Source organism: Onychomys torridus, chromosome 8, assembly GCF_903995425.1.
Source record: "Onychomys torridus chromosome 8, mOncTor1.1, whole genome shotgun sequence".
Classification (NCBI taxonomy): Eukaryota; Metazoa; Chordata; class Mammalia; order Rodentia; family Cricetidae; genus Onychomys; species Onychomys torridus.
The window spans coordinates 77,155,838-77,179,615 of NC_050450.1; the positions used below are offsets into that span (position 1 = coordinate 77,155,838).

The window sequence follows — 23,778 nt, forward strand, 5'->3', positions numbered from 1 at the left end:
GCTCTAAGACATGAGTGTAAACCCAGACATGAACTTGCTAAATCATGTGGGAATTCTGCTGTTAATATTTTGGGAAACTGTCATTCTGTTTCACAGCAGCTACGCCGATCCTGTTTTCTTCCCCACTCTGGTGGACAGCTGCTGATTTCCTGTTTGTGTTTTTCTGTTTGTAGTCTGTCTTAATGGCTGCATGGCACTGTCTCACACACACACTTCCCAGGGGCTGTGCTGAGTGTCTTCCTGTGCTTGTTGGCTACTTAGGTGAGTATTTGTTTTGTTTTTAGGAATTTAAAATGGCATTTATTTCTTTTGTGTGTGTGTGCCCTTGAGTGAATACGTGTATCAGAGGACAACTTGTAGGAGTTTGGCTTGGCTTTCTTCTTCCACCATATGGGTTCTGGGACTTGAACTCAGGTCCATCAGGCTTGGCTGCAAGCACCTTAGCCCCGAGCGACCTCACCAGCTCTTTTTAGATGCCTTGTTTGGAGAAACGTCTGTTCAAAATCTATGTCTATTTTTTTACTTAGGTTATTTGTTGTTCTCATTGCCGCTTGTGCTTCAGGGCTGTTGCTGTGGAATAATCCTTCTGGACACTGTGTGAATGTATCTTGCTGTGATTGGTTTGATAAACAAGCTGACTGGCCAATAGCTGAACAAGATAAAAGTAGGCAGGAAAGCCAAACTAAGAATGAAGGGATGAGGAAAGGTGGAGCCAGAGGAGTCACCAGCCAGATGGAGAACGAGTCGGACACACAAAACGGGATAGAGGTAAAAGTCACAAGCCTGGGGCAGCACACAGATGAACAGAAATGGGTTACGTTATAAGACCTAGTTAGTAAGAAGCCTGAGCTATCAGCCGAGCATTTGTAATTAATATAAGCCTCAGCATGTTTATTTGGGAACTACCAGTGGGAAAGAAACTTCCGCCTACAAATGATGCCCAGCATCCGGCATAGATTCACATAAGACCTGAAAAAGCTACAAAAAGGTTCTAAACACACAAAAACAGAGCTAAAGTTGGCTTCCTAGTCTTATGTCTCTCATTCCAGCCACAGTACAGAGACACGTCTCCTGGAAGCTGCCAGTATGCCATGAGCTAAGCCACATGGTGGTTCCAGCAGCCTCTCACATGGGCTGCGGTACAGAGAGGCTTCTTCCAGCTGCTGCCGGTGGGCTCGAGCTGCCAGTGCAAGCTCCACCAGCAAGGTGCATGGCAGGTTTGGGCTTTTTGCTCATGCAGACAGAAAATGTTACAGTATGTCTGTCTGGGACATACTTACTAAGTAATTATTCATTGCATTAAACACAAATTTAATGAGGCTAGAGGTGTATCTCAACAGCAGAATGATGCTTAGGAGAAGCAGATCCTGGGTTCAATTACCTTTACCATCAAACAAGGAAAATCACGCAGGAGTCCCATATATTATTAGCTCAACTCCACCTCTACCCACAGCAGAAGGGTGCTTTCCTGCACCCTAAAACACCCCTCAGCCACACACAACCTTGACTGGCACCCAAGTAACCACTTGTCAAATGGAGAATACAAAACATTATCATGGGTCTGGGATATCTAGAAGGCTGATTCTTCAGCAAGCCAAGTTCAGTGGGGCATGGTGGCATAGGCTGTGATCTCGAGAGATGGCTCAATGGTTAAGAGCAACTGCCACAAAAGCCCTCACAAGGATTGAAGTTCGGATCCCAATACCCCTGCAAAAAGTCAGACATGCTCGGGATACCTGTAACCCCAGCACTGAGGTGGGCAGAGATAAGAGGATCACTGGGGGTTGCAGGCTGCCAGGCCAGCCCAAAAGTGTGAGCTGCAGGTCCCTTCAGGGACCTTATTCAAAGGAATAAGGCAGGGAGTGATAGAGAACACCCAACGGCCTCATACAGAAAGAAAGGGCCTGAGCCTGCAATCTAGTGGGAGTGGAGCACACTGGCCGTTGTCGCCATTGCCTTCCTCCTCCCCACACTCCAGACAGCGGGGAGACTAGGCCGTCGGCCCTGGAGCCGAGACTTGTCTCTTATTTAGTTCTCGGGAACTCCTGGCCAACGCGAGTGATGTAGAGGAGAACAACTTCGAGGGCAGAGAGTCTCGCTCTCAGTCAGAATCTCCAGCGGGAACTCCTGCTCGCGTAAAATCAGAGAGCAGGTCAGGATCTCCTAGTCCATCAAGAGTTTCCAAACACTCTGCATCCCATTCTTGATCCAGATCAAAATCCAGGTCAAGGTCAAGGAGCCATTCTCCTAGATGCTACACTCGGTCCCGGCCCCACTCTCTTAGAAGATGATCTCGAAGTAGATCCTATACGCCAGAGTATCCTCGAGGAAGAAGCCAGAGTCACTCTCCAATGTCTAATTGCAGAAGTCAGACACGCAGCAGGGCAAATCCAGATCCCAACTCTTGCCTGGGTGTTTTTGGCCTCAGTTTGTACTCAACAGAGAGAGAGAGAGATCTTCGTGAAGTACTCTCTCGATATGGACCATTGAGTGGGGTCAATGTAGTTTATGATCAGCGAACTGGAAGCTCACGTGGATTTTGTGTATTTTGAGAGGACAGATGACTCTAAGGAGGCTATGGAAAGGCAAACGGGATGGAGCTGGATGGTAGAAGAATTCGTGTGGATTATTCTATCACCAAGAGAGCACACACGCCTACACCAGGCATTTACACGGGCAGAGCGACTCATAGTGGTGGTGGAGGTGGAGGAGGCGGCGGCAGTGGTGGACGGCAGGATTCTTACTATGATCGAGGCTATGACAGATATGAAGATTATGATTACCGAAGAAGGTCACCTTCTCCTTATTACAGTCAATACAGGTCACGGTCAAGATCTCGTTCCTATACCCCAAGACGCTATTAATAATGGAGTGGTTGTGGCCAAGGACTTCCCCCCTTCCCCCCACTTCCCCCTTTGGTTCTGGATTTCCAAGCTTCCAATGCTTTTTAGTCCTAAAAGCAAAACAAAAACCTGATTTATTTCATCGATAGTGTGGCCAGTTGTGTTGCTGTTTCCACCTTGGTTAGACTCTTAAAGGTGTAATTGTCCTTTAAGGCCTTGAACATCTGAGTAAAAAGGAGCCCAGTGTTAGACTTTGGTTCTTCTCTGCCTTTACTATGAGGAAAGAAATGATCTTTTGAAAGCTTTTGTGACGAATATTGTAGTAGATGTTCTTTTAATTATAAATCTGCAGTTACAGCAAACTGCTTTTTATCCTTCTTTGGGGAATGATACATAACACTCTTAAGTAGATCAGTCATGTCAAGTGTGTCTGGAGTGTCGCGGAACAGTCGATTAGTTGAGTGTACAAAGTTGGAAGCTGTAGGAGAAAAATATGAAGACTGTAACTTTGAACCTAAAAAAATTAAGTCACCTTTTAGGAATTAAAAGCTTGTAGATTCCTATAAAACTTGTTATATTTGAAGTTACATGTTAAATCTTATAAGCTTAAAGTGTGGTTTTTATGTTAAATTGACAGAAACTTAAATATTCCCTTAATCACTGAAGGAAAACCTTTATTTATTACCTAGAGCAATTGTATAACTTGTGTTAGAAATTTTGGTATTGGTTGGTTATTGGTTTCGTGGGTTATTGTATAGGATAGGATCCTAAAATTCATGTGGGGAAGAATAATTTCAAATAAAAGTTAACTTGAAAAAAAAACAACCACAAAGACAGAAAGGAGTTGAGGGGGGCTTCCAAGAAAACGGCATGGTCAGGAACATTGGGGAAGATAAGAGGGCTTGGCGCTAGAGTATGAGCTAAAACAGCTAAGCTAACTAGATAAGAGAAAAAATAGGGCCCCGGGTGCAGGTGGGGGTGGGTAGCAAAACTAGTCTTGGCAGGCTGGCAGGTTCCTTCTGGCTCCTGAGAACCACCGCAAGGGACTGTTGCCCTTCCCCCAGTAAAGGTCACAACTTTATGGAGAGTTACATTTTTGTATGCACTCTTGCATTTAAATATAACAGATTGAATTGTAGGTAAGAATGGCTTCTAAGAAAGCTTCCACATTTCACATATTCCAAGAAGGTGACCCCAGTCCCCTCCCACCCCCACCCCCCGGGGGTGGGCAAGGGCAGGGGACATGACGGGCCAAGACTAAGTCCAGATACTAGAGGCAGCTCCACTTGCTGCTGCTCAGCTCTGTCCCCTCTCCACTCTGGAGGGTGAACTGCGCTTTCGCTTTCTCTCCTGCTAAAAATAAACTTTGGCTGCTTGTCCTGCCTGTGTCCCACGGCGGTGAACTCTTCCCCCACTGAAGTTCAAGAACTAAGACTTCTGCAGCGGTTAGGATCGGCGGGAACTTGGGGCAGAGTGGTTGGTTCTGCCATCTATAACATCCTGAGACAGAGGCAGGAGGGTTGCCACAACTTCAAGGCCAGTCTTAGTCACATAATGAGTTCCAGGACAGCCAAGATTATATATAATGAGTCTTGTCTCCAGAAAAGAAATAAAAAGCTCCCTCTTGACCAGAGTGTGGCTGAGTAGAAGAGCCTGGCACGCTGGAAGAACAATGTAAGTAGCCACCTCCTGGACCAGCTACCCTACCTACCCTCACACCTCCCCAAGGACAAAGTCTAGCTTCAAATCCCTCCCACTATCTCTAAAGTTGGCTTAAAGTCCCAAACAGAGCCCTGCCTTAACTGCCTTTAAAAAAATTTATTTCTAGCCGGGTGGTGGTAGCGGCGGCGCATGCCTGTAATCCCAGCACTCAGGAGGCAGAGGCAGGTAGATCTCTGTGAGTTCGAGGCCAGCCTGGGCTACTAAGTGAGTTCCAGGAAAGGCACAAAGCTACACAGGGAAACCCTGTCTCGAAAAAACAAACAAACAAACAAACAAACAAAAAATATTTCTTGCTGGGCAGTGGTGGTGCACATCTTTAATCCCAGCACTCAGGAGGCAGAGGCAGGCAGATCTTTGTGAGTTCAAGGCTGGCCTGGTCTACAGAGCTAGTTCCAGGGCTACATGGAGAAACCCTGTCCTAAAAAAATCAAAACAGAAGGAAGGGAAGGAGAGAGGAAGGAAGGAAGGAAGGAAGGAAGGAAGGAAGGAAGGAAGGAAGGAAGGAAGGGAATTATTTCTTTTAATTATGTGTATGTGGGTGTGGCTATGTACACATGAGTGTAGGTACCAACAGAGGCCAGAAGAGGGCACCAGGTCCCTGAGAGCTGGAGTTACAGGCAGCTGTGAGCCTCCTAACATGGGGCCTAAACTCAGGTCATCTGGAAGAGCAGTATGTGTTCTTTTTTGTTTGTTTGTTTGTTTGTTTTTTGAGACAGGGTTTCTCTGTGTAGCTTTGGAGCCTGTCCTGGAACTCACTCTGTAGCCCAGGCTGGCCTCAAACTCACAGAGAACTACCTGGCTCTGCCTCCCGAGTGCTGGGTTTAAAGGTGTGTGCCACCACCGCCCGGCTAGTATGTGTTCTTAACCACTGAGCCATCCCTCCACTCTCCAGCCTGCTCTGGGTTTTTTTGTTTTGTTTTGGGTAGGGTCTCACAGGGGAATCTGTGGTGGTGTAATTCATCACGTTATCCTGGGAAGGAGCTTCCCTCAGCCTTCGGTACATGCTTGCTGCTCCTTGCTCTTTGGAGATCCCAAGGGCAGCTGCTGCTACAATGAGAATTAGATTTCATCCTTCAGCAGCTCTGTCAGGAAGAGCCAGATTCCACCTGCTGGTGCTTGTTGTGTCAAGATGATCAAACTCCGTCCAGAGTCTATTTTAGGTGTGACTCACATCAAGGACATGATGGTAAGCCAGGCTGGGGAATCCACCTGGGTGGGAGATTTGGTGAAGCGTGAACACTTTATAGTCCTGTTTCTCTGGAAAAGAGAGCCCTTGGGCTGGGGAGGTAACTGCAATAGCAGAGTGCCTGCCTAGCAGGCATGAAGCCTATGTTCATCAACGAGATGTGGTGGTACCCATCAGTAAACCCAGCACTCGGGAGGTGGAATCAGGAAGATGAGAAGATCAAGGTTACCTGGTTACCTGGTTACCTGGTTACCTGGTTACCTGGTGAGCTCCAGGCCATCCTGTGGTACATAAGATCCCAATTCTGGGGCATGGGAGCTGGTTCAATGGATAAAGTGCTAACTGTACACACAGGAGGACCAGGACCTGAGTTTACTCCAATGTCAACATCAACACACACACACACAGCAAGAGGTGGGGCTCTATCTGCATTGAAGGTCCCTGAACATTTCCCGTTCAACAGAGCAGTTCTTGTCGCTATATAACTTATTGTAAGATACGTCACACACACAGAGGGACAACTATGTACCCACCAGGTCTAAGATAAAATCCAGCTCCTCAGAATCCCAAGGACCTCCGCACATCCTTCCCTGACAAGGATAATGGATGACATGGCTTTCTTGCCCCTCCTTTCATCTTTTATATGCCACTAAATGGGGACTTGCTTATTTTTTCCCCTTCTTTGGTTTAGAGATCCACCTGCCTCTGCCTCCTGAGTGCTGGGATTACAGGCGTGCACCACCACCGCCTGGCATTTTTTCCTTTTTTTCTTTTCTTTTTTTTTTAAGATTTATTTATTTTTACATCTGCACCACATGTGTGCCTGATGCCCTTGGAGGCCAGAAGAAGGCATTGGATCCCCTAAGTCTGGAGTTACAGTTTTGAGCTGCCCTGTGGATGCTGGGAATCAAACCTGAGTCCCCTGGAAGAGTAACCCATGCCCTTAACTGCTGAGCTAGCCCCTCCAACCTGCCTTTTACTCTTTGAGACAGGGCCTCAGCTGCCCAGGCTGGCCTTGACCTTACGCCATAGCCTAGAGAGCCCTTGAAATTATGACTGTCCTGCCTCAGCTTCCCAAGTAGCTGAAGGGACAGGCCTGTGCCATCATGCCCAATGGAGCACATTCTCTGTGACTTGTTTCTCCTCCTACTGTCCTTGGATAAGGCACTGCAGACTTCCCCTTTGGTGCCAAGTGGTGTGATCAGAGCTGTGGGCTCAGAGAAGTATGTCATCGTCTTTAAAATGATAGGCAAAGTCACATTGACCACTTTTAGTTTCTTAGCTAAACTACGTACCATATGACCTTTCTTTTTTTCTTATAGAATAAGAACAAATTATACCCCTGGACACACAGACCCCATGAACAAGAAGTTGCCTCATTTATCCTTCTGCTGGCATCTCACAGAGCACAAGTGTATACACACACACACACACACACACACACACACACACACACACACGTAATAAGAGCTAAGCCGAAGCCCTGGAGGCTTGCCACTAACATTTCTTGTCTACCTCAGACTCTATCAAAACCAACACTTTATTACTCTTTGAGACACAGTCTCACATAGCCCGGGCTGTGTAGCTGAGGCTAGCCTTGAACTGCTGATCCTCCTGCCTCCACATCTGGGATGACAGTCTTGCATCACTACACCCAGCTTAACACCAGCCATTAATCTTTTATGCTAGAAAAGGTGGGGCTGCATTGGTTGGTTGCCTCCTGCTGTGCCACAATTTGCCCCCAAAGGCCTTGGCCTAAAGCCATAGACCGTTTGTTACCTAATGGTTTTTGTAGGTCAGGAGTCCTGGTGTAGCTAGCAAGGTGCCTCTGGCTTTTCATGATGTCGCAGTCAGGCTGTCAGCTGAGCCTTGAGTATCCCCTGAGAGCTCAGTCAGAGGAGAATCTGCTTTGAAGCTCACATCTGGTGGCCATTGGCTCTGCATCCTCATCTCTTGGGCCTCTCCACAAGGTTGCCTGGTGACATGAACTCCTCCAGAGTGAGCAGTACAAGAGTGGCCACAGAAGACCACTGTCTTCCTTAATCTCTGATGTGACTCTACACTGTGGTCTGAAAGTCTGGACTAGATACTTTTCCTGTCCCTGAGACCAAATGCCTGACAAGAAGCAAGGGCGAGGAAGGGTTTGTTTTGGCTCACGGTTTGAGGGTGCACTGTTTGAGGGTGCACAGTTTGAGGAGAACACAGTTTGAGAGTACAGGCCATCTTGGCAGGGCAAGAATGATGACTGGCACTTTAGGCCCAACTTAACATCTCACAGATGAGGAATACAGAGAGTCCAGATAGAAGTGGAACTGGCTTGTAACCTTTACCTAAGCCCTGCTCCTATGGTCTCAGCATCCGTCACTGAGGCCACTTCTCCAAAAGGTACCCAGAATCTGGGTCTTTATCTCCTAGTCTCAGTTCTTCCTTTCAGAACCAGGAGCTAGCTGCCATTGGATGTTAACAAGGCATTCCAGAACCCAGAGCAGGAGGAAGGGCAGATAATTAAGAACTGCTGAGGGGCTGGCAAGAAGACTCAGTAGGAAGAGCAATTGCCTTGCAAACCCAAGATTCTGAATTTGATCCTGGGAATCCATGTTGTTGGTCGATTTTTGTTGTTGTTTTTGCTCTTTTGGGGTCCTGCCACCCAACTCCCAAACACATCACACACTGAGACTTTTATTTTTAATTATAAATGCCTGGCCTTAGCTTGGCTTGTTTCTTGCCAGCTTTTCCTAACTTTAAAATATCCCTTCTACCTTTTGTCTCTGGGCTTTTTCCTTTTCTTACTTCTGTATATGTTACTTTCACTCTTACTCTGTGGCTGGCTGTGTGGCAGGGTAGCTAGCCCCTAGTGTCCTCCTCTCTTTGTTCTCTTGCTCATTGTTCTTTTCCTCCCAGATTTCTCCTTCAGTTTATTCTCTCTGCCTGCCAGCTCTACCTATCCTTTCTCCTGCCTTGCTATTGGCCATTTAGCTCTTTATTAGACCATCAGGTGTTTTAGTCAGGCAAAGTTACACAGCTTCACAGAGTTAAACAGATGCAACATAAAAGAATACAACACATCTTTGCATCATTAAACAAATGTTCCATAGCATAAACAAATGTAACACATCTTAAAATAATATGAGATAACACTAATTCCTTCAGGTTGTCCTCTAATCTCCACATGTACACTGTGACACATGCACATACCCCCATATCACCCATACATTAATGGTAAATTAAATTAAAAATTTCTTTAGCCAGGAGTTGGTGGCGCACGCCTTTAATCCCAGCACTTGGGAGGCAGAGCCAGGCACATCTCTGTGAGTTCAAGGCCAGCCTGGACTACAGAGTGAGTTCCAGGAAAGGCCCAAAGCTACACAGAGAAACCTTGTCTTGAAAAACAAACAAACAAACAAACAAACAAACAAAATCTTTAAAAGCCTGATCTTTGGCTGCCGGGCAGTGGTGGTACATGATTTAATACCAGCCCTTGGGAGGCAGAGGCAGGCAGATCTCTGTAAATTGGAGACCAGCCTGGTCTACAGAGCAAGTTCCAGGGCAGCCAGAGCTGTTACACAGAGAAACCCTATCTTGAAAGGCAAAAAACAAACAAAACCCTGAGATTTGGAGCCAAGCAGCCCTACACTCATGCCTGACCTAGGACTTTCCCTCAAGGCCTACCTCTCAGTTCATCTTCAAGCCTCCACATCATCCTAAACAACTGTGACTGTCTTCTCCTGGGACTGCCACCCTACTGGAGTGCTCCTCTGTGCTGTGTGATGCTGGGCTTCCTCTTGTTTCCCACCCCACTTCGACAGGTGACAGAAGGCAGCACAGGGGCCCTGTTTCCTGGAAAGAATGCACTCATCAGTGCCACAGCTACAGGAAATAAGGAAAACCGTGTTGAGGTGTCCAAAGCAGAGCTGAGGAAGGCCTGAAAACAGCCACTTCAAGCCTGGAATGATGTTGCCTGCCTCTGTCCCCAGCATTTGAGAGGCAGAAGCAGGATGATCAGGAGTTTAAGGTCATCATTGTCTTCATAGTAGGTTCAAGGCCAGCCTGGGCTAAAAATCTCAAAAGAAAAAAAGAAAAGAAGGAAGAAAGAAAGAATGAAGGGAGAAAGAAAGGAAGGAAGGAAGGAAGGAAGGAAGGAAAGAAGGAAGGAAGGGAAGGAAGGAAGGAAGGAAGGAAGGAAGGAAGGAAGGAAGGAAAAGAAAGTTCAATGTTAGAGTGCTTGCCCAATGTACACCAGGCCCTGGTTTGATCCTCAACATAATAAACAGATAAGAAAATACTTTACTATCATGTTTGCACACTTCTTTTCAATACACCCCTCCCCCCATTAAAAGAGTTTTTTTTTTTTTATTTAAAAATCATGTATGTGTATATGTTTGTGTGGGGATAGGTGCATGTGAGTGCAGGTGCCCACAGAGGCCAGAAGAGGGCATTGGATTCCCAAGAACTGGAGTTGCAGGCGTTTGTAAGCTACCCAGTGTGGGTACTAGGAGTATAACTCAGGTCTCCTCGAAGAACAGTACATGTTCTTAATTGCTGAGCCATCTCTCCAGCTTGCTACCCAGGTCTGTTTGTTTGGCATCCTCTCTCTTGATCTTTTTTCCCATTTGTGCATGTGCGTGTGTGTGTGTGTGTGTGTGTGTGTGTGTGCGTTCGTGTGTGTGTGTGTGTGTGTGTTTATATGGGTGTATGTATATGTGCAGGTACACATACAGGTGGAGCTAAGAAGACATCAAACATCATTCTTCAGGACTTGTCACCTTGTTCTCTCTCTCTCTGTCTCTCTCTCTGTCTCTCTCTCTCTCTCTCTCTAGTGTGTATGTATGTGTGTATGTCCACATGCATGTGGGTACCTGTGGATGCCAGAAGAGGGCATCAGATCCCCTTGAGCCGGAGTTACAGGCATTGGAAGCCACTGGAATTAAACTCTGGTTCTCTGAAAAAGCAGTAAGTGCTCTTAACTCTGGAGTAATCTCTCCATTCCAAACCTTGTTTGCTGACATGGGGTTTCTCACTGGTCTAGAGTGCACCAAGTAGGCTAGGCTGGCTGGCCACAAAGCCCCAGGGAGCTGCCTGCTGCTACCTCCCAGAGTTGGGATTAGAACTGTGTGCCACCAGATCTGGCTTTTTTTTTTTTTTTTTTTTTTTAATGGTCCTGGGTTGAACTCAGGTCCTCATGCTTGACTAGCGAGCATTTTACTGATTAAGCTGTCTTCCCAGCTCCCTTCACCTCATCCCCTCTACACACATCTGGGTGGGAGGGAGTGGCTCAGAAATGACTTTTGTCTCCTTGTTCTTATCCACCCACCCGACCCACCACACACACACACAAAACCTCCTTTGGATGCCTTAGCCTGTTATGGCCCTCTTTTCTCATCCAGTACTTCCCTGGCTTTCCCATGAAGGCCTACGGTGGGTTGTTTGTTTGGTTTTTTTTGTTGTTGTTTGTTTGTTTGTTCAAGACAGGGTTTCCTGTGTAGCCCTGGCTGTCCTAGAACTTGCTCTATAGACCAGGCTGTCCTCAAACTCAGAGAGATCCACCTGCCTCTGCCTCCCCAGTGCTGGGACTAAAGGTATATGCCACTACCACCCGGCCAGGGTAGGGTGTTTAGGCCATGCATTTCCTCCACAGAAGTGTGGGTCTCTTGCTACAATAGCCTTCCTCTGGACTCTTATGGTGATGGGATAGCACGGCCCCGTGGTGCTGAGGAGGGAAACAGTGGTTCTGCTGCCTTTGCCGCACTGGCCTTTTCCCCATATCCTCCTTTCCAGAGGTCACTAGTTTCAAAGGTCTCATCCCCGAGCTGTGTTTGCCCATCTGTGGGTTTCTCCCCTTCAGCAGCAAGAAGGATTTGTCCCTGAAGGCTGCAGAAGGCAGCGAGCGGCAGGAGCTCTGAGAGAGCGATTGCCTTGAAGAGCCTTCACTGGCAAACATTCTTTCTCTCCCAAGTTGGAAGAGCCTCACCTTGTGCCAATTAGTCCAGAGGGCACTTGAGTCTTAGCCAACCGAAATGCCCCAACCCTTAAAGGGGAAGGGAGCCAGGAATAAAGGTACTATCTGGGGGCTGAGGTAACAGGCTGGTGGCTTTTGTGGCTTTTAAAGGAAGAGCACCAGGTGACACAGAGCCATGAACCTGGTAGAACAAAACGGGATATAATGTTGCATGGGCTTGAGAAAGAGCCACCCCATTAAAGTGGCATTTATGACTTCTCCTCCCCTAAAAGAGTGTGGATTTCATCACCCTCTTCTCTAAGCGTCGCCCTAGAAGGGATTCTCTAACAGGGACAGGGATTAGAACACCAGACATTTCCTTAGCCTACACACAAGTGAATGTTGGTGACCAAGCCTAGGTTCATACTTATGACAATAGCAGAATGGCAGGAGACACTGGCATGCTTCCTTCTAGTCATGCCGGCTCTGGGCAGAATTGTGCAATCCCTCTCCCCACGGTTGTGTGTGTTTGTTCGTGTGGGTGTGGTTGCACCTGCACCTGTGTGCACAAGGAGACCAGAGGTTGACCTTGGGTGTGATCCTTGATTGTGCTCCATCTCACTTAAGAATTTTTTTCCGATTAACTTAATCGAGAGGGAAGTGTGTGTGCTGCTGCCACATGCACGTGAAGGACATGGGATGACTGGCAGCAGTCAGTTCTCTGTTTCTACCCATGCAGGTTCTGGGGATTGAACGTGGGTCATCAGTCTTGGTGGCAGATGCCTTTACCCACCGAGCCATGTCACTGACTTGTTACCTCCCTCATTTTTTTTTTTTTTTTTTTGTGAACAGGGTCTTTCACTGGACCTAGAGGTCACAGATTCAGCTAGAGTGGCCCCAGGAATCTTCCTGTCTCCTGTCTCTACCACCCTAGTAATGGAATTACAGACACAGGCTGCCCACTTTATTTTTATCATCATCATCATTGTGTGTGTGTGTGTGTGTGTGTGTGTGTGTGTGTGTGTGTGTGTATGGGCACATGTACCACGGTGCACATGTGGAGGTGACAGGACAATCCTGTGGTGCCATTGCCTCCATAGCTTGGTACTGGTAACCTAACTAGGGCAATGAACAAAGAAAGGACAGCCACACAGGCATGTAGCATGCACAGAAAGGCTGGAGTCAGGTGGGCCCTGCTTCCTCTGTTGGAGCAGCACCAACTTGGTCACAGTGTAAAACCTCAGTACGTTTATTACGTACAGCCAGAGGAGGTATTAGCTCTTCTCAGTAGGAGTCTCTGTGTGGAGCAGTCTCCGGTTGTGGTCATCTGGGAGGAGGAAGCTGCATTTGCTAGTTTCTTTTTGTTTTGTTTTGTTTTTTTTTTGTGGTTAGGTAATTTTATTTTATATAGTATATTGACATAAAATTTGCTTAATTCAATGTTGCAGTTTTCTTTCTTCCTTTTGGCATTTGCTAGTTTTGCACACATGGCTAACACTCAAACTCAGGCAAGAAGAAAGCCTTCCCATCCCTCTGAGCCTCACCTCCAGAACGCTTTGCCACCCAATGGGTCTGAGGCACTGAGGTGCCTATGTTAGTGATACACTTTCACTCAGGATTTCAACTGCACCTTCCACATTCATCATCTCAAGGCTTCCTCAGCATCTCACACTGGAGTCAGTTTTCTCCTCCCACCTTTGTGTGGGTCCCAGTAATTGAACGCATGTTGTTAGGTGTATGTGGCAAGGGCCTTTACCACTGAAATCTCTTGCTGGTCCATTGTCCATCTTTTTCTGTGATTTCTGGGGATCCAAGCTTTGCTCCTGATGCCTTCAAGGCCAGCCCGGGACACATGAGACATGGTCTTAAAAATAAAACCAAATGCCATGTCTTTAATCCATGCACTCAGGAGGCAGAGGCAGGCAGATCTCTGTGAGTTTGAGGCCAACTTGGTCTACAAAGTAAGTTCCAGCACAGTTAGGGCTATACAGAGAAATCCTGTCTCAAAAAACCAAACCAAAGCTGGGCAGTGGTGGTGCATACCTTTAATCCCAACACTGGAGAGGCAGAGGCAGGCAGATCTCTGTGAGTTTGAGGCCAGCCTCGTCTACAGATTGAGTTCCAGGACAGGCTTCAACATTACACAGAGAAACCCTGTCTTGAAAAAAACAAAAACAAAAACCCACCAGGCAGTGGTGGCACACACCTTTGATCCCAGCACTTGGGAGGCAGAGGCAGGCAGATCTCTGTGAGTTCAAGGCCAGCCTGGTCCACAGAGCTATTTCCAGGGCATACATTTATTGTTTTCAAATTTGATGTCAACATCAGATGCCAATAAGAAGGGAAATGTGGACTGAGGAATGCAATTCAGAGATAAGAGTGTTTGCCATCCACGTGTGCTGCCTCAGCACCCCCAAAAGAAGAGGAAGAAGTCCCTATATCTAATCAAGTTGTTGCTTAAAACATATCAAATATTCAGATTCCAATTATAAGGGATTTGGGATATGTTAGAATAATTAAATTTAAATAAATATATAATCAGAATTGAAACAGAGAAGCGTAACTGTGTGTGTGTGTGTGTGTGTGTGTGTGTGTGTGTGTGTGTGTGTGTGTGTGTGTGTGTGTGTGTTCATGTGACCATTACAGGACTTAACCTAGGCAGTATGGACGATGGCCAGTTAATCTTGATAAGGCCACTGTCTCAGACTCAGTCTTGGAGACTGCAGTATGAGAGTAAGTAATCAGGAAAGAACAATGGATAAAAAGAAGGAAAAGCAAGGAAAATGTGAATCTAAGCATGAAGTAGAATCCATAAGTTCTGTTCATGGAAAGAAGCCACAGACTACAAGTCAACACACACACACACACACACACACACACACACACACACACATCACCTTTATGCACATACTTTGTTGACATTACTCAGACAAAATGGCCCAAAGGCTTTCCTACATTCTTCCTCCCTACCTGTATTGTATAATAGTAGCCCAAGTTACCCAGGATGGTCAGGACAGTCAGATCAACCACCTCAGCTAGAACTTTGACTGCTGGTACAAAGTCCAAAGAGGCCAGATGGCAGCTTCAAGTACCAGTTCAACGGTGCAAACATTTCTCCCACTGTAACCAAGACTTCCAGGCCAGTACAGACAGCTCCAGCTGCAGAGATGGAAAGTGAGTAGCTCACTACTAAACAGGGCTCATAAGGAAGGAAGTCATTTTTGTTTTGATCCTTTGATGACTAACCTCCTGTATCCTGCCTGTGAGAGAACCATGGATGCTCACTCACAAGAGCACATATAGCATACTGGAGGATAACACCCAAGCTATGCCAACTATCCCTACCTAGCTGGTGCTCAGACCAAATGTTCAAACACGCATTCAACCATCTGCCAAGGCAGTCCCTTCTGGATGGTAAAGAACATGGTGAGAATGAGTTCCATGTGAATAACCTGGTGGTTAATCTTAATTGACAGGATTAAGAGTCACCATGGAAACATACTTACTCTGGGTATGGTATGAGGGTATTTCCAGGGAGGTTTAGCCAAGGAGGTAAGACCCACTCTGAATGTGAATGCCACCTTCTATAGGTTGAGGTCCTGGGACTGAATAAAAAGAAGTAAGCTAGCCGGGCAGTGGTGGCGCACACCTTTAATCCCAGCACCCGGGAGGCAGAGCCAGGTGGATCTCTGTGAGTTCGAGGCCAGCCTGGTCTACAGAGCAAGATCCAGAACAAAGAAGTAAGCCAAATGAGCACCAACATCCATCTCTCTGCTTCCCAACTGCAGATGCAGTGTGACCAGGTGCCTCATGCTCCTACCACCATGCTTTCTCCGCCATGACCGACCATGTGGTGGTTTGAAAGGAAATGGCCCTCAAAGGGAGTGGCACTATTAGGTGTGGCCTTGTTGGAGGAAGTGAGTCACTGTAGGGGCAGGCTTTGAGGTCTCTTTTGCTCAAGCTTCCCTCCACATGACAGTCAGTCAACTTCCTGTCGCCTGCAAGATGTGGCACTCTCAGCTCCAGCACCATGTCTGCCTGCACACCGCCATGCTCCCCGTCATGATGATAATGGACTGACCCTCTGAAACTGTAAGCAAGCCACCACTACAGATGCAATTCTAAACAGTCTTAGTAAATAAGAAACACAGAGCCAAACACAGAGAGCTATGACTACCTTAACTTACCACCTCACCACCGTCCTGTCTGAATTGTCTTTTTATTGCCTTTCTGTTCTGCCTTCTCATTGGCTTGAAACCCAACCACATGGCTTCCTCATCACTGCCTGTCTATACAGACTTTCAGGTCTCTATGGTTGGTACTGGGATTAAAGGTTCGAGTCACCACATTTGGCTGGGTCCTTAACCACACGGAGACTCTGCCTGTCATGTGATCGGATTAAGAGCGTGGGCTACCATCGCCTGACTCTTCTTATGGGTTGCTTTGACCTCTGATCTCCAGGCAACTTCATTTGTTAACATACACATAAAATCACATTGCAGCACAAATCACATCCCCATACACCACAATTAAATGTTTTCTTTATAAGGGTTGCCAAGGTCATGGTGTCTCTTCACAGCAATGAAAATCCTAACTTAAGACAAACTGTACCATCAAGCTGTCAGCCAAACAGACAACTCCTCCCTTTGGTTGCTTTTGTTGGGCATTTTATCACAGCAAAGGAAAACAGCTAATACTGCTAGAATATACTACTGCATTCCTGCTGCTGTGCACGGCAGGGCTGTGGACGAGCATTCACTAAGTTCACAGATGGTAGTTCTGGCAGAAGTGGTGTGAGCAGGGAAGGCAAATGTACATCCAGAACAAGTGTTAACTCCAGAAAGAATGAAGCACCGCCGCTTCCATAATGAAAGTGGTCCAAGGTAATCAACCTCACCCTAGGTAGCTGGCGGAGGCCCAGGCAATGGTGGACAATGAGAGAGACTTCTGCTGGCAGATGAGGTGTAGATGGCTACACCCAGCAGTGGCTGTAGTCAGGTCAGCCTTGCTGAGTGGCAAGTCGGTGAATAACCTCCACTGTCAACACAGCCACCTTGTTCATGAGCCATCCTCCTGCGGGAGTGCCAGCAAGAGGCTGTCTGCTGTACACAGCATGGGTGTGCACAGAGCAGAAGTCATCCTACACACTACACATTGTTACACTCTTCCTTTATGCTTGGGTGGGAGTTCATATAGAGCCCAGGACATTCACACTCATGCTAGCTTCCTGCATTTCCCTCAGCTTTTGTCATTAGTGTGGCTAGCCAGTCAAAGGAGGATTTGAAAACGGTCCATTTTTCCTATCCATTGCCTTTCCAGGGAGGTGAAGCTGGTGCGTGGTTCCAGGTTCTTCCCCCTTCACCCCCGAAAATGGCTGTCTTTCAGGGCTGCCAGAGTGAGGTTAGGGCTGTGCATCTTCGGGTGATGGATGCCTGGTCAGAGTCAGGAATGTGTGTGGAAGCCAAGTCTGAGAGTTGCCTTCTCCAGTCAAGGGATCTCAGGGAACTCCCTAGGAAGGCAAGCTTTGGAGTAGGAGCCAATGTAATAGACGGTGTCCTGTCTTCCACGGTAACAAAATAACCACAAATTGGAGAATTTTTAAAGAGTTTCTTCTTGTATTCACTGTTGCAGAATATTTGTTTACACTGTGAAGAAGGTGCCTTCTGATTGGTTTAATAAAGAGCTGAATGGCCAATAGCTAGGCAGGAAGAGGTTAGGCAGAACTTCCAGGGACACAGAGGCCTCAGGGAAGAAGAAAGGTGAGTGAGGTCACCAGCCAGACACAGAGGAAGCAGGATGGGCAGTAGAGAGTAAAAGTAGCCAAGTCATGTAAAAGAACATCGATTAAAAGATAGGGGTTAATTGAAGGTATAAGAACTAGTTAAGAACAAGCCTAAGCTAAGACTGAGCTTTCATAATTAATAATAAGTCTTGATGGGTGGTGGCGACTCACTCCTTTAATCCCAACACTCGGGAGGCAGAGGCAGGCGGATCCCTGTGAGTTTGAGGCCAGCCTGGGCTACAGAGTGAGCGCCAGGACAGGCGCAAAGCTACACAGAGAAATCCTGTCTCAATAATAATAATAATAATAATAATAATAATAATAATAATAATATCTCAATGTCGTTATTTGTGAGCTAGCGGCCAAAAGAAAAATCTGTCTACAATTCACAACAAATACACTCCTGATAACCAAACCATGAGTGGCACTGATACATTCACGTTGGAAGTGTTCTCATGCCCTACCTCCTAAGACCTTCAGAGGGATTACTCCTGTGTATGTGCCACATGTGTGCAGGTACCCAAGGAGGCCAGAGGTGGTGGCTCCCCTGGAGCTACCGGCAGTATCCTGACATAGATGCTGGGAATTGAACTCTGGTCCTTCTGGAAGAGTAACACATGCTCTTTACTGCTGCACCATCTCTCCAGCTTATGGAGATTTTTAACGTAGATTTAAGCACAGGAGAGGCCCTAAGGGAAAGGGTGAGACACAGCAAGGGCCTAAGTGAGGGACGCTCAGGAGTTGCCTCTCTCCTTTAGCAACAAATAGAAAGGGAAGGCAGCAGGAGAAAAGGCATGTACAGGCTGGATCCAGCACAGGCTTCTAATGGTCTCTCCAAGGGGCACAAGGGACTTGAGAACAGTGAGCCCGGGGACAGGAGTCTCTGGCCACAGGACTCTGATAAAGTTGCTGGAATCTGTGAGGAAGCCCTCATGTTCTCCAGGCAGAGCTGAGGTTTGCGGTCCAAGACTGTCTTGGAAGCCACCTGATCACTTATTCAGAACTCAACTTGTGGTTTAAACATTAAATCCTGAGCTTATCATCTTAATTTTAAAGGCATGTGGAAATCTTTTGACTAAACATTTACCCCTCCCCAAGTTTTCCAGAAGGAAATGAGTGTGCATACAACTATTAGCTATTAGGGTGACTCACCGGAGTGCCATCGACAAACTAGAAACACTCGAGGGAAACGATTATGAAGGAACGCTCACAAACAGACTTTTCAGCACTCATTAAAAATATCACAGCACATTTATTGACAGGAGAAGAAGTGAGGTCATGTCGACATGTGAACAAAATAGAAGGCAAAATAGCATACTGTGCGGACTCCATTTGTGTAAAAATATATAGGTATATGCAGCAAATAAAAGACCTATAGGCATAGACATTGAGTTGGCAGCTCAGTGGGTGTTTATTATTTTCTTTGTGTCTCTCCCATCTGGTGCAGGCTGGCTTTGAACTTGCAATGTAGCTGAGGGTGATCTTGAACTTCTGATCTTCTTGCTTCTACCTCTCAAGTGCTGGGATTTACGTGTGTTACCGTTTGCTTGTGTAATGAGAGGCCAATCCATTACAGTCCTTCATTTTGATTAAATGAGTCTGGTTTTGTAATCCTCTTTACAAAGTAGAACTGATTTCTAAGTTGACAATAGAAGCCACAGTCTTTCCAATGTATAGGAGCTGGCAGGAGCCTCCATAGTCACATCCCACATGCGAGTCAGGGAAGAGCCTGTGACATTAGCACCCACATCCTAGGCTCTGCTCCAGGGTCTCCAGGCCCAGCCAGCTCCACAGCTCAGCTCAGCTCAGGCATTCTACTCCTGGTGAGTCACCAGCCTCATCATCTTCAGAGCCATGTCCCCTTGGTCAGCAGGAACCTAGAACCAAGAAGCATCTAAATTAGTGTTCCTGACGTAACTACTGGGTCAAGGACAAGGGTGACTGATATCCTCCTTTCTAGGAGAGATCTAGAAAGATTTGTGATAGCTGTAAAGAAAGGGCCTCCTTGCTGGACCAAAGTTCTTCTGGGCTCCCAGTGTGTTGGGGCCTGAAGAAGTTGGCATTTAGGGAGAGCCAGCTCTTCCATTTGGAGATGATCTGCTGACTTCTCCCTCCCCTCTCTCCCCATATCCCCCCCCACACACTTTCCTGCTTCCTTCCTCTCTCTCTTTTTAGCAGAGCATGACATCAAACCTAGAGCCTCACACATGCTAGGCAAGTGTTTACCACCGAGTCGCACCCCCCTAGCCCTTGGTGACTTCCTCATGGGGGCTGCTGTGTTTATGCTCCTGGGACTCAGCCTATTTAAGAAAGAAGGAAGACAGGGCTGGAGAGATGGCTCAGAGGTTAAGAGCACTGGCTGTTCTTCCAGAGGTCCTGAGTTCAATTCCCAGCAACACATGGTGGCTCACAACCATCTATAATGAGATCTGGTGCCCTCTTCTGGTCTGCAGTCATACATGATATATACATAATAAATAAATAAATCTTTAAAAAAAGAAAGAAGGAAGGAAGACAGTGCAGAAAGAAGGGCTGAGGATGTAGCTCAGCTGCTAAGGTCATTGCCTGGCATGCATAAAGTCCTGCGCTCCAGCCCTAGTAACACAGAAAACAGGCTGAGAGTGGGCATGCCTGTAAGACCGGCACTTGAGAGTGGAGGCAGGAAGATCATGAATTCAAAACCAGACTTAGCAATGTAGAAAGACAGAAGGCAGCTTAGGCTAAATGATCAGATCTTGCCTCAAGAAAGAAAAGCATAACAGAAAAACATCAATACGTTTAAAATACTTTGGGAGGGCTGAAGAGATGGCTCAGCAGTTAAGAGCACTGGCTGCTCTTCTAGAGAGGACCTGGGTCCAAGTCCCAGCAACCACATGGTGGCTCACAACTGTCTGTAACTCCAGTTGTTACAGTTGGGATTCGACACCCTCACACAGACACACATGCAGGCAAACATGAAAGCACAGAAAATTAAAATAAATAAATAATTTTTAAAAAAAATTTAAAAAGCCAGATGTAGTGGTGTGTACCCAGCACTCCTACGACCAGATGAAAGGCAGAGACGGAGAATCACCCAGAAATTCATGGGCTGGAACAGCAGACACAAAGAGACCCTGCCTCAACAAGGTGGAAGGAGAGAGCCAACTGAAAGACATTCTCTCGTGTCCATATACACTTTAAGGCATGTGTGTCCACACACACACACACACACACACACACACACACACACACACACACACTAAATAATAACAGAGAAGGAAGGAGATGTTAAGTAAGCATTTGAAAGTGTTCCTTTTGGAGGAGGAAGGTCCTTGTCCAGGCTGGGGATGGAGTAGAGAGGAAGAAGAGATACAGTCTAACTGAAGAGCTAAATACCAAGAGTAATGAACCATTGCTTGGCATGGATCCTGAGCCTTCCACTGTTTCTTTGATTTCAGATTTTTAGAATAAATTTTTAAAAAATCTTCTATATATGGAAATTTTGAAGAAATCTGACTCTTTGGAAAAGAAACTGGTATAAGACTTGGAAACTACACCTATATGTATATATTTTTAGCAATAAAACATAAGCTGAGAATGCACTGAGAAAATATATAAGTAAAAAATCTTTCAAACACCATTAAAAGAGGGAAGGTTGAAGGCCTTGGTTTCTCTCTTTTGTTGGAAAAGGCTGAGCCGTGGTCTCTAGGAGTACTGGTTTGAATAGGAATGGCCCCCATAGACTCATGATGACAATGGACTGAATCTCTGAACCGGTAAGCCGGGCCCAATTAAATGCTTTCCTTTATAAGAGTTGCTGTGGGGGAAAAAAAAGAGTTGCTGTGGCCGGGCAGTGGTGGCGCAGGCCTGTAATCCCAGCACTAGGGAGGCAGAGGCAGGTGGATCTCTGGGAGTTCGAGGCCAGCCTGGTCTACACAGCTAGTCCAGGACAGGCTCCAAAGCTACAGAGAAACCCTGTCTTGAAAAGAGTTGCTGTGGTCATGGTGTCTCTTCACAGCAACAGAAACCCTACCTGAGACACTGGGTCTGATATCCTCACCCTCTGATCCTGTCTGAGCTACTGTCGTGGACTCTCCTTTTTATTTATTTTTATCTCTTAACCTCTGAGCCATCTCTCCAGCCCTGTTGTGGACTCTCCTAACCAGGGCTTCCTAGGACACTTGGCCAACTGAAGGGAATGTCTTAATGACAGTTCCCAAGGACTACTTTAGCTTGAACACGCTGTTCTAAGTGACAAACCAAGGAGACAAGAGTCTGATATCCACGATGGAGCAGGAGGGTCCCACACAGGGGCAGTGTGTCACTTTAAGATTTTCTAACAGCTTTGCCCAGGTCAGCAGTGAAGGTACCCACATTCCACAGATCTGCAACTTAAGCTACCTTAACCCTGGCCCCCACTACTTCATGTGTCTGTCTGTCCTTCAAAAAGCAGGGAGCTCCTCCCCTTTCTGGATGTTCCTGTATCCCAGGCTGGCCTTAAATTCACTCTGTAGCTTTGGACTCTCTACCACATTGGTCTCAACCTTCCTAACACTGGGATCCTTTGTGTTCCCCATATTGTAGTGACCCCTGACCTAAAATTATTTTTGATGCTACTTCATAACTGTTACGAATCATAATGTAAATATCCGTGTTTTCTGATGGTCTCAGGTGACCCCTGTGAAAGGTTCATTTGACTCCCAAAGTGGGTGAGACCCACAGGTTGAGAACCACTGTTCTAGCAGGATGTAGCACTGATGCCTATAATCATAACAATTAGGAGGTGGCGGTATGGGAACCAGGAGGTCAAGCTCGTCCTTACTACATAGTACATTTCAGACTAGCCTGAGCTAAACCAGCTTTGTCTCAAAAAAAAAAAAAAAAAAAAAAAAATCTGAGTTGTTGTTGACCTGGGTTTAGTGAAAAATTGTCATATGGTGCTGGGGAGATACCCTATCATTAAAAACTTGCCCTAAGCTGGGCAGTGGTGGTGCATGCCTTTAATCCCAGCACTTAAGAGGCAGAGGCAGGTGGATCTCTGAGTTTGAGGCTAGCCTGGTCTATAAAGTGAGTTCCAGGACAGCCAGGGCTATGTAGAGAGACCCTGTCTTTTTTTTTTTTTTTTTTTTTTTTAAATGCTGGGTATGATAGTATGTGCTTTAATTCCCAGCCCTGGGGAGGCAAAGACTGGAGCATCCCTGAGGCAGGCTGGCCAGCTAGCCTTACCTAACTGGTAAGTTCTAGGGCCAATGAGAGACCATGTCTCAAAGGAGGTAGTTGGCATTCCTGAGGATAATGTTACAGGTTATCTATCCTCTGGCCTGTACAAACAGGTACTTACATATACACACGCATGTACCCTCCTGAACATGTGCACCTGCACAGACACATGTATATTTGCACCTGCACACACACACACACATGCGCGCACATTAAAAATTTTTTTCTGGGGGCTGGAGAGATGGCTTAGCGGTTAAGAGCACTGGCTGCTCTTCTAGAGGACCCAGGTTCAATTCCCAGCACCGACATGACAGCTCACAACTGTCTGTAATCATAGCAATTAGGAGGTGGAGGCATAAGAACCAGGAGGTCCAACTCCCTCACAAAGACACACAGGTCAAACACCAATGCATTATTAAAAAAAAAAAAATTAAAACTTTTTTCTGGCCAGGCAGTGGTGGCGCACGCCTTTAATCCCAGCACTCGGAGGGGGGTGGGGTGGGGCAGAGCCAGGCGGATCTCTGTCAGTTCAAGGCCAGCTTGGGCTACCAAATAAGTTCCAGGAAAAAGGCGCAAAGCTACACAGAGAAACCCTGTCTCTTAAAAACAAACAAACAAAAACAAAAAAACAAAAAAAAAAAAACCAACAAAAAAACCCCACTTTTTTCTGGCTAGATGCAGTGGCTCACACCTTTACTTCCAGGACTCAGACAGTACAGGCAGATAGAGTCAGAGGCCAGCCTAGTCTATATATTGAGTTTGGGGCTAGTCAGGGCAACACAGTAAGACACTATCTTAAAAAAAAAAAAAAAAAGCCAAAGCCAAATGAATATAGGACATAATTTCCAATAATATTTTTAAATGACCCTAATTCCTTCTACTACTTTCTTTTACTTATTTTTATGAAGCAGCATTCTCAGCAATGACCATTATAAAACCAAAGTATTAGGCCAGCAAGATGGCTCAGCAGGGAAAGGCAGTTGCTGCTAAGCCGACAACCTGAATTTGGTCCTCTGGACCCATGAGGCTGAAGGAGAGAAGGGCCGACTCTGAGTTGTCTTTTCACCTCTACATGTCCGTCACCCCCAACCCTCTGCAAAAATAACGTAAT

At 46.5% G+C, this 23,778-nt stretch overlaps 1 protein-coding gene and 1 pseudogene across 1 annotated transcript in view; one reads left to right on the plus strand and one right to left on the minus strand.

Annotated features, from left to right (window-relative positions):
- Positions 1–1,105: 1,105 nt before the first annotated feature.
- Positions 1,106–2,891, plus strand: LOC118588735 (annotated as a pseudogene).
- Positions 2,892–18,947: 16,056 nt separating this feature from the next.
- The window catches only part of Scpep1 (serine carboxypeptidase 1), a 32,414-nt gene continuing 27,583 nt past the window's right edge, over positions 18,948–23,778 (minus strand). Inside the window, exon 13 of the mRNA XM_036196341.1 lies at positions 18,948–19,345. Within this exon, the coding sequence (XP_036052234.1) occupies positions 19,283–19,345 (63 nt within the window). The 3' untranslated portion in view covers positions 18,948–19,282. The remainder of the gene's footprint in view (positions 19,346–23,778) is intronic.